Source organism: Colletes latitarsis, chromosome 9 (assembly GCF_051014445.1).
Source record: "Colletes latitarsis isolate SP2378_abdomen chromosome 9, iyColLati1, whole genome shotgun sequence".
NCBI lineage: Eukaryota > Metazoa > Arthropoda > Insecta > Hymenoptera > Colletidae > Colletes > Colletes latitarsis.
In genome coordinates, this window is record NC_135142.1 from 24,442,854 (window position 1) to 24,457,500 (window position 14,647).

General features: G+C 39.3%; 1 protein-coding gene across 4 annotated transcripts in view; it reads right to left on the reverse strand.

The window, feature by feature from the left end:
* Positions 1-14,328, reverse strand: part of LOC143345550 (glutamate receptor ionotropic, kainate 2) — a 131,517-nt gene extending 117,189 nt beyond the window's left edge. For all 4 annotated transcript variants that reach the window (XM_076772801.1, XM_076772800.1, XM_076772802.1 and 1 more), the window contains exons 1-2: positions 14,097-14,328; positions 5,130-5,332 (exon numbers count right to left, since the gene is read on the reverse strand). In XM_076772801.1, the coding sequence (XP_076628916.1) occupies positions 5,130-5,223 (94 nt within the window). In that variant the 5' untranslated portion in view covers positions 5,224-5,332; positions 14,097-14,328. The remainder of the gene's footprint in view (positions 1-5,129; positions 5,333-14,096) is intronic.
* Positions 14,329-14,647: the final 319 nt, after the last annotated feature.

A 14,647-nucleotide genomic window follows, 5' to 3' on the forward strand; every position in this document is an offset into this window, starting at 1 on the left:
TCGTGAATGCAATCAGAATGCACGCTGTTAAATGTAATGTCTGCTAAGGCCAGAATCACGTTAACGTTTCTACGAAAGCAATCGAACTTCAAACGTACTGAAACTTCATGGTCTATCAACTTCACGAGCCATTAAACCCACGAAGTACTTCAATTTTATGAACTTCATAGTTTTCTGACTTCGACAAGTATGCAAACTCGAGGATACAGTGGACTGGCAATATTCTTGTTCGTTGTAAGTAGAAGCTGCCCAATGTAATGGAAACATGGGTATATTTGTTCTATCTCTGATCCTTGTGCAAATATCCTTCAATAAATCATTTTCAGTGAAATTTAGAAGCCTTCAATTTAGGACTTTAAAATAAAACTATATCAATATCACGTTTAGATTACGCAACGAAATTTGACGAGACAACAAATAACATACTCATCGACCACTTTTATGATTATGTCAAAGAATTCGAACGACAAATCTCGGCTGAAATTTCGATAAACCGACGTTTTGGGCGTCATTGTAACGTAACTACCCTCTTTTCTGCCTTTTTCCCCTGGTACCACCCTCCCTTCGAACCCTTGTCCTTCCTGTCATTTTCCACGCATTTCTATCCTTCTCAGTCACCCCACTGAGTTACCGAGAATCGACTCTCCCATTAGGTACAGACCGCAGAAGCCCATCAACCGAGCAGACGGATACCGACGCACGACCGGAAGTCGACGAGAAGACGGAGAACCCGCCGCCGTTGTGCCATTTACACGGAGTCTCCCGGCTTCTTCGTCCATTCCTGCCATTTTCTGGTGCCTTTTAATAACGCGGCGGACTCTGACGCTCGGATACGAAAACACAACCGCGAAAATTGTTTCATTTTGCAAATGCACGGAGTCACGAAATCCCAGGATGCCACTCTACGACGACCGTTTCCTGTGTCTAGTTCTCCAAAACAGTAACCATGCTCTGGTAATTTTGGGACCGATTAATCTTACTGGGTTCAGCGAATTCTTGGCGTTGGAGTCGAGTGCTATTTAATTTTTTAACTTTAATTAAATCGAAAATGAGAAATGTTGTTTTGTACAAAGTATCATATTAAAGAAACTCGAGTTTGAAGTACTGCTTGGTTAACGCGTCTGACCATTACTCGTTATTTCTACTTAGATTTATATTTCTTCCTTAACTTTAAGTGTTATTAAACTTTTTTATCGTCTTGTTTCATTACAGTGTATACGGCCGTTGGACGAAGTAAAACAAGGTAAAGAAATATTTTCTTTCTGCAGGTTTTTTTTTAGCTTACCGATGGAAAAGTACGTGTCAACGATCGAGTGCACAAGCGTAAGGACGATAAAGGACGAAGAATACTGAAGATTGGGGAACACGCGTCGCAGCAAGTGGAGGCTAACCGCGACTTTCCTTTGTTGCCGAACTTAGTCCATTCATTCGCCCTCTTTGCTCGTCACTCAGCGCCGTGGGGGGATGAAAGCAGAACGGAAGGGTCGATAGAAGGAGGCATTTCCAGCGAGATTCTCCGAGAGTGACAAACGCGATCTCTCCAAGTGCCCTCACCTCGATTTCAAACTCGCAGACGCGAGAGAAACGATTCCTGTCGATACACAAGGACGCTCGCGTCCTTCGTTTTGTCGAATGGTAAATAGCGTCTTCGATTGCACGGCGCTAATACATTTTGAGAGAGACGGGAAGCTCGTTCCGTAAAGAAAAAGCATGGAAATGTGATCTTGACATTTTCGTTTCACGAAAGAGAATAAACGGAGTTGAAAAATTTGAAACTTTTATCTCGTTCAACGTGAAACGAGGTCGAACGAAGTGGTCTTCAAATTTGAAAAATGTGTACGGCAAATAAGAAATATAAACCCGTTTCGAGTGACAGTGGAACGCGAAAGGTCTAAACGACGAGCTTTGTGAACCTTTTACTGCGTTCCAATATTAAAGGAAGCTTTTATCGTCCGCCCTCGGAAGGCACGCTGAAATTGTAAAGACAAACAAAACGGTGGAACTCCGATTGATAATTTGATAAAATATTCCGCCGATTCGACCTTTTCGTCTTTCCAAATAACGAACGACATTGTATTTAATTTTCCCCCGCTGATTGAACTATTACAGACAGAGAGAGGACGGAAAGAATTCGTTCCTGGGAAGGATAGCGTTCGTTCAGGGAAGTTCGTCCATCGTTTTGTAATAAAGACGAGACGGTCGACGGAAATATACGAAAGACTGCGCTTAATCATCGGCTCCTATTCTTTCAGCGAATCCGCCAACCGTTTTTCTTTCCTTTGAGTCTAAATCTTTCAAGGGAAAGGGACGAGAGTGCTTGTTCACTATTCATTCCTGCGAGCTTCGTCCAAGAGAAACTACGAAACGAGAAGGGGGAGAGCTTGGTCTTATGTATCATGAGTTACGCTCCTGGCAAAAGTTCTTAGAGCTCGGTAATACCATTCCGAGATAGTTGAAAGTTACCGAGGCTGTCTAACATTGCCAGGAAATGTGTATATCTCGGACCCATCGGAGATAATGCATTCGCGCAGAGTCGTTTCCGCCAAACATTTTACATAAAAAACGCCAAAACTGAAAGGGAATCCAATTTCATAGTCTTTAAAACTCGACGACACGGAGAACCTTATACTGTTTAACCCCTGACAACCCCAGTATGCTTTCGTACCCTAACGATCCTCAATACTACATTAAAATTAAGTAAATAACTTTTAAATTTATTTTCTGGTTATAAAAACATGCTCTGTTCGAGTAACAGATAGTTCAACTGGTAGTGTTTCGACAGTATGATATTTAGGTAACAAGAAACGTGAAAAAGGTAACTATTGATATAAAACTCTGAATATACGCTTCGACGAAACTGGATAATAACGTAATTGGCAGTTAATTCTATTTAGCAGAGTTAATTGAAACGAAAACGAGCTATTCGTTCTTGGCAAAATACGGGAACTAATGTTCATTATCGTATGACTTACGGCGGTCCATTAACAGGAACTTCGACTCTGTTGCGGCAAGTATCGACCCTTTCAAAGGTTACGTTACTCGAGTGAAGGCACAGTCACGCAAATTGCACGGCCAATTTAACAATGCGGCAAGATAGATAGCTGAGAGCTTGCACGGCCGTCGAATGGAACGACCTGTTAAATGGTGCTTTCAAAGAAATCGCGAATAAAACGAAACGCCGACAACTTGTATCGAGACTTATGTAAAATGCTTCTTAGAGTCTTTGAAAATTTACTTTTTTTAAATTTTAATCTAGGAAGCTCGTTAGCAACTATACCAATCTCCACTTTATCAATTTACATGGAAAGCTACGCTCAAATATGGTAATGGTGTTTCCTTTATTCATTTTTAAAAGTGTTCCTTTTCTTATTCTCGTTGAACCGCCTGTGGCAAAAGGCGTTCCGATGCATCGTTTGCTCCCCATGTAAAATCAGAGCTGCATGAATATATATAAAGATACAACTACAATACCTATGTGTGTAATTCACCAAGATCCTTCGTGTTGAATAAAGTTAAACAATTGTGGCGACGATTCCGTTGCTCGAATTCGACGTAAAAACGTTCATTCGATAACAGAAGATCCGAACTTTTCGTAATCTTCTCCCTTCCAAAAGTTATGCGAGTCTAAGTTTCCAAAGTCATGGACCATCGAGAAAAATCCAATTTCGATGGATACGTGCTAGTAAGATTTAGCAAGACGTTCGGAGCAACGAAAGGATTAAGTTCTAAGACGAATATCCTCTTTCGACAGGTACGTGACTGGACCATTTATACGCGATGAAATCCGTGTTTCATCAATAATATCCTGAACGAGAATCGAACATGCAAGGTGCTCGGCATCCTCTGAGAAATGATGGTCGAAAGTTGGTCGCAGTGAATTCCGTGGCAACTCGACGCGAATCCGGAATTTTTAGTGAAACTTTTGCCGATGTCAGCTCGCGAAATATACGGGTCATCTGGCCGGTCGCGTGCGAAACATCGAGCTGTGTCGAATTTTATGGAACGCTCAACGTTCCATCTTTACAACCTAGTCGTTGTTTGATCGAAAACCCATTTCTGAGCGAGTAGTTTTGTCAGCCAACTCGTGATTCGATATTCGAGGAGCATCGATGGGGTCTCTCCGAAAGTTTCGCAGTTAACGCTGTTAATTTGAAACTAAATGCAACGAGATGCTTGTCTGTGTTTGTGTTTGGATGTAATCGCGCTTCAGATGTTTAAAATACACATCGATACGCAACGAAGAACGCGACGACGAACCAGTTACTCGACTCGCGATGCGATGTTTGCGAAGCATCGACTAGCAAATATATAGCAAAGAAAAATATTTGATGTATTAAACAGGAAAACGTTGCAAGGGTAGTTCTTACGAGTATAGTTAATCAAACTTTTCAATGTGTTGTACGTCGATCGATTACATCTTCTACAGCTGTGTATAAAACGCGAATAATATTAATTTCATGCAAAAATACGATGTATTTGTGGTTCGTGTGTAAGTTTGGTGGCACCTACACTCTGGTAACGTGGTCACGGATCCATTAAGTGACAATTACACAAAGGAGTAAGGAAGCTGTCCCGTTGGAAACTTCGCAGGATTGAATTAAGAAGTTCAATTTATCGAATTACGTCTTAACTTCGTGATCGCTGGAATACTAATTACTCGCGAACGCGTTTTATTTTTCGTCTTTTGGTTTTATGGTAACGAGCCGGGACCTACGCGAAGAATGTTCGTCGAGTGCGGCGATAACGAGCACGAACAGAATTAGGAATATTTGGGGAAAAGTTGAATTCGAGAAGCTCGCGCGGATGCGCGAAAGTTTTTCAAAAGAAGACACCAAAAGAAGGACAGACTTCTGAAGTTTTGGCGAGAAAAAGGCATCATCGCGTTCTTCTGCGATTTCTTGTCGTCCAATATAAGTTTCCTGCAGTTTCCAGAGAATCGCGGAAACAGCAGCTATTTTCTTTAAATTAATAATATTTCTCATGCTCGATTCTAGTGAAAAAATAAAATAATATTGTTCTTGCAACCAAGTAACTGCTTCGCTAAAATATTTATAAAATAGAGGGATCGCCCTTGAGGGCTCTAAAACGAAACATTACTAAAAGGATGTATGTAGGTTCAATCGACTCACCAATCTTGACGACAGAGGGTAGCGTCGCGACGTGGAACGGCAGCTGGAGCAGCTGAAGCACAAAGACGGTGGCTACCAGGCAGCCCAAATTCATAGCTCATCTCGAAAACACACCGTTGCGGCCTCTCGTTGGCCCTTTTCACAGACACCACCGCACGAATTACACCCGCGAGCCACGACACCCCACGCTTCTATGCATTTACCTGAAAGCAACGGAACAAAGCCCTGAACAGGGTTCAACTTTCAAGCTTGTCTTAACTTTCGACAACTACGTTTAACAATTCGTCACGAGAAAAAACTCACAGATAGTGTACACACGATGTTCTAAAAGTGTCAAAAATCGATTACTTTTCAATTAACTGTATCAAGTTATCGAGACAACTTATAACGAGGCAATGCTGTACTCGCTGCTAGAAACGCGCAAGGTGCTCATTTACGAATGAAATATGAAGATAATAAAATTTGATATTGACTTACAATCTCGTTCTTCGCTTCCACTATTGCATCTCATAAATACTAGTCATCTCTTGGCCAGGCATTTTATGACACACTTTATTATTCAAATGGAACAATGAACACATAAAATAGGAAGGAACTGGTTATACATGGAAATAAATAAACACACGAACAGTTGTTAATATTCCATTATTTGGATCGGTTGCTACGCGACATGTAGCAATAATCTCGATTCAATATTAATAGACCTGTAGTAACGTATGATTATGTCTTTCAAAATTAGAGGATTAATTAAAAAATATTTTATAAAGTAAATCGATTGAAATTCTAATCTTTGACTTCTTCAGTAAAATTTCGGAATACAATAATGTAAAAATTTTAATTTCTTAAATCCAAGATTCGTCGAATAATTCACTGGGATTGCAAAACGAGCGTAATTACTAATCTGACGATCATAAATGATCGTTACAGTGAAAATTTGCGGAACGAACTTCGGGTCATTGTCGACTGCACGTCGTTTCGTGCTTCGTTACAGGTCGACCTGGAAATTACCGTGAATTAATGCAAACAGACGTATCGAGGGGGACGAAGTAGCCATTTGTTGACAAATTATTCGAGTCAACGATTTAGTTCCATATTTTGACCAAGCAACGCGATGAATGATACGTTGTATGTGGGAAATGAATGCATACTGTGCATACAGTGATGAAAATCGCTCGATCGGAAGATTTGAATTAGGGGAAATTAAACGAAATCAGGGGAATCGTTTCTTCAAAGATCTCGATTTTCGACATTACTATATCTAGACTTATTATTTTCATATTAAAACAAAAATAAATATAGGTAATATTTCTGCAAATCAAGTAGCCTATACTTTCCGTACAACTATAAAGAACAACTAAACAAAATTTCATACGTATTGGACGAAGGAAGCAAGAGTTACAATGAAATCACAAACACAGAAATTCTGAAATTTATGTTAATAATTGTTATTTTTAATCGGGGGATTAATTCGATCGATAACGAATCTGCGAAAGACAAACGTTTGAACTATCTGGACTCGTTTAACGACGAATAAGAAACTCTCTGTATTTTTCCTAGGTATACGGGAAGAAAAGCAAGAAAATGCGAGGTAATAGGATTCTGTAGGACCAACTTAAATGGAGAAAGGAAAGAGAGAGTTACCAGTCGGGATCCGAGTAAATTTTCATTTTGTACGAACACTCGTCCCTCAACCTTCTGTATCGCGCACTTGAGACGACCGATTCAATGTTTCTCATTGGTCGTGAAATGAGAAGTTGTGGCCGATTCAGGGAGCTTTGTCGCGAAAATTTACATATTATCCGCGGGCCTGGCCCACTTCTCAGAGCGGAATTTATGGCAACAAACATTATGGCCACGCTTCCCGAGCGTCGAGTGCGCCATGAACCTTGTAAAACTGAAATTTATTCGTCCATTCCCGCGTTTTCGAAATTATTTGCAACAGAACGACGCGACCCGTGACGGTACGAATAAAGCATGCCGCGAAATGGGCCATTAGACGTGTTCGGTGACGCGAAATATTTAACACTGCGTTAAAAAATCCGTTGGCACGATAATGGACGGTTGTAGTACGATAATTTTAAACAGACATGTAAATTGTTGCCGTGACAGTGAAATAAATGGAACCTGGACGGGTTAATTACAAACAGCACAACGCAGAAACGAGATTTCGATTTAATAACAACGTATCGTTGGTATACCTTTATTCAACAGACGCAAGCTAAATGTAAATCAAAGTTTTTCTACACCGAATAATTTCCAAGGTATTGTAAAAAACATGTAAAACTATTCCACCTAAGAACAGAAAATAATCGCAGCCTATTTCTGTCACGATTCGTTAAACAAATTTTGTTAAATTTATGTTTTTCTGCCCTCGAGCTCTTAAAGACGGCGTAAATTAGCGCGAGAAAACGTACCAAAGAAGCTCTTTACGCCCTATCGAGTAAGAAAAAAAAGAAGTTCTTCGCGGCGATGGAATTCGATCTTGGGCGCCAAGCGTAATCTAGCTACGTGAAAATACGCGCGCGCATTCTGCTGTGTCTCGACCTCTTTCGCGAGTACAAATCAAGCTGGATACAAGCACGCTTCACGAGAAAACCCATTATTTTCTATTCTTCCCGAGTGTAAAAGTGCTCGGTGGTTTCGTATACGTCGTTACATCGCATAAATTGCAAATTCGATGCGGTGCTTGTCGTTCGATCGACGCGAAAGTACCTCGTTAGATGTTCGCGGTTGTTTCGCGTGTCTCGAGGAATAAAATCATGAAAACAGCCTCATTGTCTGCCTACAACTACCGTTAGACTCCGTGCGTCTCGAAGCTCGCCGAGCGTTTTATTCGACTTTAATTCAATGTAACGATTCTATCGCGGGCCAGACGGAATTCGAACAAGTTACGTGACTTTTCTTCCCGTTCCTCGGCGCGAAACAATGGAACGACTTTTCAGCACACGGCAATGCAATGTCTTATACTTGAAACAGTTTCAACCGCCAGACTGGTCGGCGACATTTTGGATCCGCGTACAGTCGCGTCGAGACCTCGTTCTTGTAATTTCGACGTCTGTCGTTTGTTTGTCCGAAAGAATCGAAGGACATCTTGGGATAGTTTAAACGAAAGGATTGGACACGAGGTTATCGTTGGAAATGGGGAATAGATACCGATACCGAATATTTAATTCGAAATTGTCCACTTGCAATAGCATAATGTATAACCGAATCGAAATTCACATCTTCCTATTTACCTTACTTCAATTAATTCTTGCCTAGCGTCGAATTTAATGTCTGTATTAAAAGGTAATTGATTTGTATTTATTTAAAAAACAATAAATTTTGCTCGCGAAAACTATACAGCAATTTAATGTAACAAAAGTGAATCGCTATATATGTATGAAGTATTAAATACATAACAGTTTGTTTTCCGTAAACAATGCTGGTTACGAAGTTGAAACGTACATTAAACGAACAGCTGTGGAAAAGTTATATTAAATTTTCTCATAATGTTGTCTGGAATTCTGCTGGCTTGGAAGTAACTAGAGAGTTAATACAGAAATAAATAGCTATGTTACCAGATACTTTAAAATCTCCGAGAATGGAATGTAAGTAAATACAGGATGTAAAACAGCAATTTGCAGAAAATCATCTTGCCAGCGTCCTTCACAATATGATACGCCCTTGGGAATTTCAACTTTTATTTTATTTAGTCATGGCATGTAAAGTCCTTAAAATACAATGGCTCAACTTAACCAACCATCTCTATTCGACGTTGTAATCTTGGTCCTAAACTAAGTGATTGTATTCTAAAACTTTGTGGACAATAAGACTTCTGAAGAATTGGTATTCTATATTAAAAAATAATACTTTACTTTACTATAACGTACTCTGTTTAAAATTGTTTGTCTAAATTCTGTTGTCTCTGATATTTCTTTCAATCTCCATTTTTCGAAAACGTCATATACTAATTACTTCCAACAATTTATTCTCTGCTTCTACAGTGCAGAATATTTTAAATTTAACGAAAACGAGAATTTAGTAAGCACGAGAATAACGACGTGAATTTGAGAATTTCGAGGCACACAAATATTTCAACTGAAAATAGATAACGTCACTAATTAAAAAAGTTTCAATTAGCACCACCGAGACACTTTAACATTCTCGACAAACATTTCTCGTTTTTTTTTTTTTTTTTTAAATATTATGTGATCAAACCATGCCTAAAATATATATTTGACAGTTAGGAGAGAATAAATCGCGATCCACCATATGTGTACCACTCTATTCGACGATAAGTCGTCGAGACCATAGAAATGTCTTAATCAGGCCAGAAGGCAGAAAGGAGAAGTCGTTGATACGAAAGATGGGAAAAGTTTGGAAAAGAAACGAGGCTGAAGTAACGAACACTCCTTCCTAATCTTTCCCTGTTTCTTCTTTGCTTTCCCATTTTATCGGTACCCTACCTTCTACGCCCACGTTTGCTCAACAGCTTTGTCAGCCAACCCTTCTTTTATGATTTATGATTGTTCGAAGCATCTTCGCGAGATCATCTAGAAAGTCTCTGATAAGCGAATCGTTGCCTCTATTTTCCTTACTTTCCCGCAAACAAATTCGTCAAAATTTCCCAGAACCCAAGATAAAGTTCAACGCGTCGATATACTTGCAAAGAAAATTATGTGCTCAGAGATATTTTGCATTTTTTGGCAGCTCCAAATCTAACTACGTGGCCTCTGTTCCAGTAATCAAGGCCACTGCCTGCCACCTTCTTCTTAAAGAGAGTAAAACCAATTTTATTTCTTTCGATTCGACCAGCAACGTACCATCCTACGATTTAATCGTTCTGTCTTGAACGGAGACACACACAAAATAAATTAAAAGCTAAACGATAAATTCAGCCTCGTGGTTCTTTTCATCTTCCTGAATAATGTTACAGCAGATTACGTAGTAAAAGGTTCAAATACAAAATGAAACACGAATAATAGTAAAATTGGATTCGTACGAACTTTTTTAAAATTGTATATTTCGACATGATTTCGCGAAAATATTTCTAACGATCGAAAATCAGCATATTTCAGGTAACTTTTCAGACGAACAAACGAACGAAATGGCGCGAGCCTCAAAGGGCCTCGAATTTTGCAACACTTTGCACGACGGTCGACGAGAACTGATTTTCGCTTATGCGGGCTATTCCGCAAAAGGATGGTTGCGTCAGCTCTTACAATAGCTTCATCGATTGCGAGCATTGTCCCTTTTTTATCGCTTGGCCTATCTGGTCACGTGCCACCGAGAGATTCACGAAATTATACGCTCTATGTAAGGGGATGGAATATTTTCCTACGTTCGGTTGGAAACATTGTAAGGTAAGATAAAATGTCACAGTATGAATAACAGAAAATATTATAATCGTTGTACGTATATTACAAATTTCATCCGAAATCACGCTTATCGCTTCAGAGATAAAGACTTTGCTGTATGAACAGCAACATTATTTCGGTGACAAGTGTAATTTACGCCAGCAATGCATTCAGGGAACTAATTGTAAGTTCATTGTTTAATAATTTCAGGCAAGCAATTCTGTTCATTCTGTTCTAAATAATGAAATTAATCCGTTCCTCTATTGTAATCAATTCCTGTTCAAACCATTACACCCCCACCGTTTGTACTCTGACTTTTGATATTGCTCTTTAACGCGCATTATAATAACTGTCAAATCCATCTGGTTGTTTAGGTCGGACTATAATATACAATAACATATAGAATGTATAAAATTTACAAGCCTTTACTTTAAATATGCAAAATATAGAAATATACGAAGTGTTTTATATTTTTGTCCAGTATTGTAAGAACCTAATAATTCTAACATTAAATCATACGAAATTTCGAATTTATGTCGACAACTGCTTTTAGTCTCATCTTTTTAACTAACATGTACCAGCGACGAGTCTACAAACTGAGGAACCGCAGAATGTCGGGATGTTCGATATTCGGGAAAGTTATTATATCCAGCGTCGACGTCGCCTCTTTTTCCGTAACTCGGGGCAAAAACGTACTTCGATAAATTCGGTTCGACGGAGAAGCTTGGCAACAAATTCGTACCGCTAGTCTCGACGAAAATTTAATAAAGAGCTCAGAGTGTTTCCCTTCTTCCTCGCGCTTGCTAAAAATTTGACGTCGCGCGAATTGCTCGGAGTTGGACCAACGGATCAAATTAAATTCTTCTGGCAGCTGTAAGGGCGGCAGACAGGTAAAACGTTTCCCTTTAATCTCTTGTCCGCGAGCGAATTAGCTCGCAGCCAGTTTCATGATCTCGAATTAGATGAACGCGTGCTGCTTTTTGAATTTTGATCCAATTACTCGTGTCAAAGCAAATCGCAGTCAGAAGCAATTGGGTTACCGCTGATAACCGGTCAGTAAAAAAATTATAATTGCGCTTTCGTAGGAATACTTATGAGGATCTATTTTTCTCGAGTGTAAACTAAATATAAACAGTGAAAAATATTTTCAGAATGTTTGTTTTGTTTTGTCAAAACTTTATTGGTATCGATAAAAATCATACGAGAAACCAAACAGATCTAATGTAACGATAAAAATAATTAGTGTAACCTATGATGCTCGTAGGTACACTTTTGTGGTAGTATATTTTGTCGATGCAGATAAAAGACTGATTTTGCTGGTGTAAACGTCAGTAAGCCTGACCTAGGAAACCTTGCTTTAGATGGGTTCGGAGTTTGACCGACACTGGCTTTAGATTAGTGTAAGTCAACTCTTGCCTGCGAGTTCAAAATGGCCTACATGTTTTCCAAGTTTATATTTAAAAGAAACTTTTAATTATTACTCAACTCTTTGAAGAAACTTCATCTCCAGAATTTGTAATTCCTTAGGAGTAGTTACTTTAATGAAATAAGTTAGTTATATCGAAATATATTTGTAAATGTAATTAGAATTAAAATTTTATTTTTAATTAAAATGTAAATGTATACCATATTACATTTAAATGAAACAAGTTAAAATTCTGAATTAATTTCTTTTAAATTTAAATTAAAAGAAATCAGATTGTGATAATTAAAACATTTAATGGGATCATAAAAATGATGGTTTTACGGTTCTGAAAATGAGGTTTTAAAATTATCTAAATTTTAAAAAGATAATACCTGTACGTCGTAAAATCAGAGAACTTAAATTTTTGTTGCATTGTAAATAAAGACATTTATAGATTAATTTCTTTGGCACTCGATAGGCTCTGTAGAAAACGCATTGAAAGTTTCTACTGAAACTCGGATGTTTCAGTTACAACGCCATGTTGTTATAATCCATTACGTAATCTCTATTTGCATGAAAATGTATCGCGGATTTTCATTCCCGAGTCCATTTGTGTCATCCATATGTAAAAGAGCTTTTTCCAGGAAATTGTTTGCAGTTGGCGGTATATTTATTGGAAATTTTCATCGAATGTAAATGGATGACAGTAGGGTCTCGTGCATGGCAGGAGTTGAATTACATCAATTAAAAAATTTAACAGCGTGAATCAATCTGTTGAAATTATTACTGGTTGGCTAGCGATCGTTAGAATAAAAAATTCATTTACAATTTCGATTACAAATTATGGAGATGCTAATATTAAAATATTGTATTTTCTTTACAACCGTTACAAAGACATTTTAGTTATTAAAACGAAATCTACAAAACCAGCGAGCTGCATATTCACTTTCACATACTCACGCAACAAATTATTAAGAGTTTAACTTTGGACTTTGTAGAAAAAATGTATTACAGGAATGCGTTGTACAAGAGTATCGAGGCTATCGGGATAAGTTTCAATCCCATCACTAATTTTAACGAACAATGTCGGGGTAATTCACGGTTCATAGCACGTAGCGCTTTATTTGTATCGCATAATTTATATGCGAATTACATTCGACGCATTCGACATCGAGCAAAAGGGTCGAATGGACGATTGTAAAATTGTTATCGGTGGTCACGAACCCAAATACATCCGCCGTCGTAATTTACCAGCGCGGTTATGAGCGGTTGGACGATATTAAAACTCGCGCCATTGTTCCACGCGCGCTCGCGAGCTTTATATACGATCACGCTAGTCTCGCGTTTCAGAGAACTCGCATCGAAATGAACCATGCTCGGACAGGAAAGTCGCGCGAGGAAAAACATTGGAAGTGTGTGCGCAGGACGGGAAAAATATCGCGACAGGACGAGTAGCGCGGCTGTTCTTCCCTTGAACAGTTATTGACGAACAAATCACTCCGGACGTCCATTTTGAGTGAAATACGATCGACCGTATCGAATTCTATACAGTGAGTGCTCGAGTTACGCGTATTTATAGATGAACGATCATGCTCCCCGCTTACGCTTTTCTACATATTGTACAGAACTGAAAAGTTGGCACCTGAAAAAATTCATCTCCTGATTGATCCTAATATAAAACTATTTATAGCAAAAGTGTTGCTTTTATTAGTCAAACAGCTCGACGAACGTAGAAAGTAAAAGGCATTGGAGATCGAGGTGGACTAAGAATGAACTTAGACAAGTGCCAACTTTTCAGGTGTGCACAGTATTTCGTACGTGCGTACATATTCACAGACGAAACGAAGATAAAAGGGTAACACGGATTCATTTTTGATCCGAACACTACAGTCTCGTCTTTTCACTTGCTAGATTAAATTTAGTCAATGATCAAAGTTTGAAAACATATGGAGTCGTGTGTAATAGTGTTCGAGTTGGACATCGGTACAAGTAGAAACAGCGAGTAATGAACAGACTGCCTGTCACGAGACGTTCCTACACGCGTTCCCTAGATAGTAAACAAATTTTTGAGCACTTTGACGGACAAAACAGTCGCCATATTTCGATCCCAGTAACAACTTGACATTTCACTCAGAAATCGTACAAAATCACGGTTTCTCGTTAAAAACAAAATCTAGAATTATCGTATTGAAATGTAGCGCGAGAATTGTCACGCGAACTTACAGTTTTCCTGCGTTCGAGAGTTGCCAGGCTGATCCGTGAACCAAACTGATCGTCGAAGGACACCGATTTCTCGATTAACACGTGACGAAGGATCTGTGCAGAATTTTCAAGAAGGTGAACGCAGAAGAGCATGCGTGGTCGGTCCGGTTCCCGCGACACGCGTAAACATAACCTCTATGGCGGCCAAATTTTCATCGCGACGACGTCAACACAAACACCCTCTCGAGGCAGCGGCCGGCGCGCGACTGCCGCCGGTCCTTCGACCGTCGACTCGCGAAACCCTCCGAAATTGACCGAGTCGTGGCTCGAGCCGGCCATGTGCTCCTGCATCTAAAGCGCATACGCGTTACCACGTGCTCCGTGTTCGGTCCTTTAACCCTCGACCCACCCACGCATTGACAGCGACAAGGGCGGCCAACCCTGGGCCGCTTATCATCCATAATACTATACACAGCGTTTAAAAAAGGGTCATTTCAGGAACTCATAGTACTACGGGGTCGTTACGATCCGAATCTGAGTTTTATGATTTCATGTTGGAAACAAAGGACGCG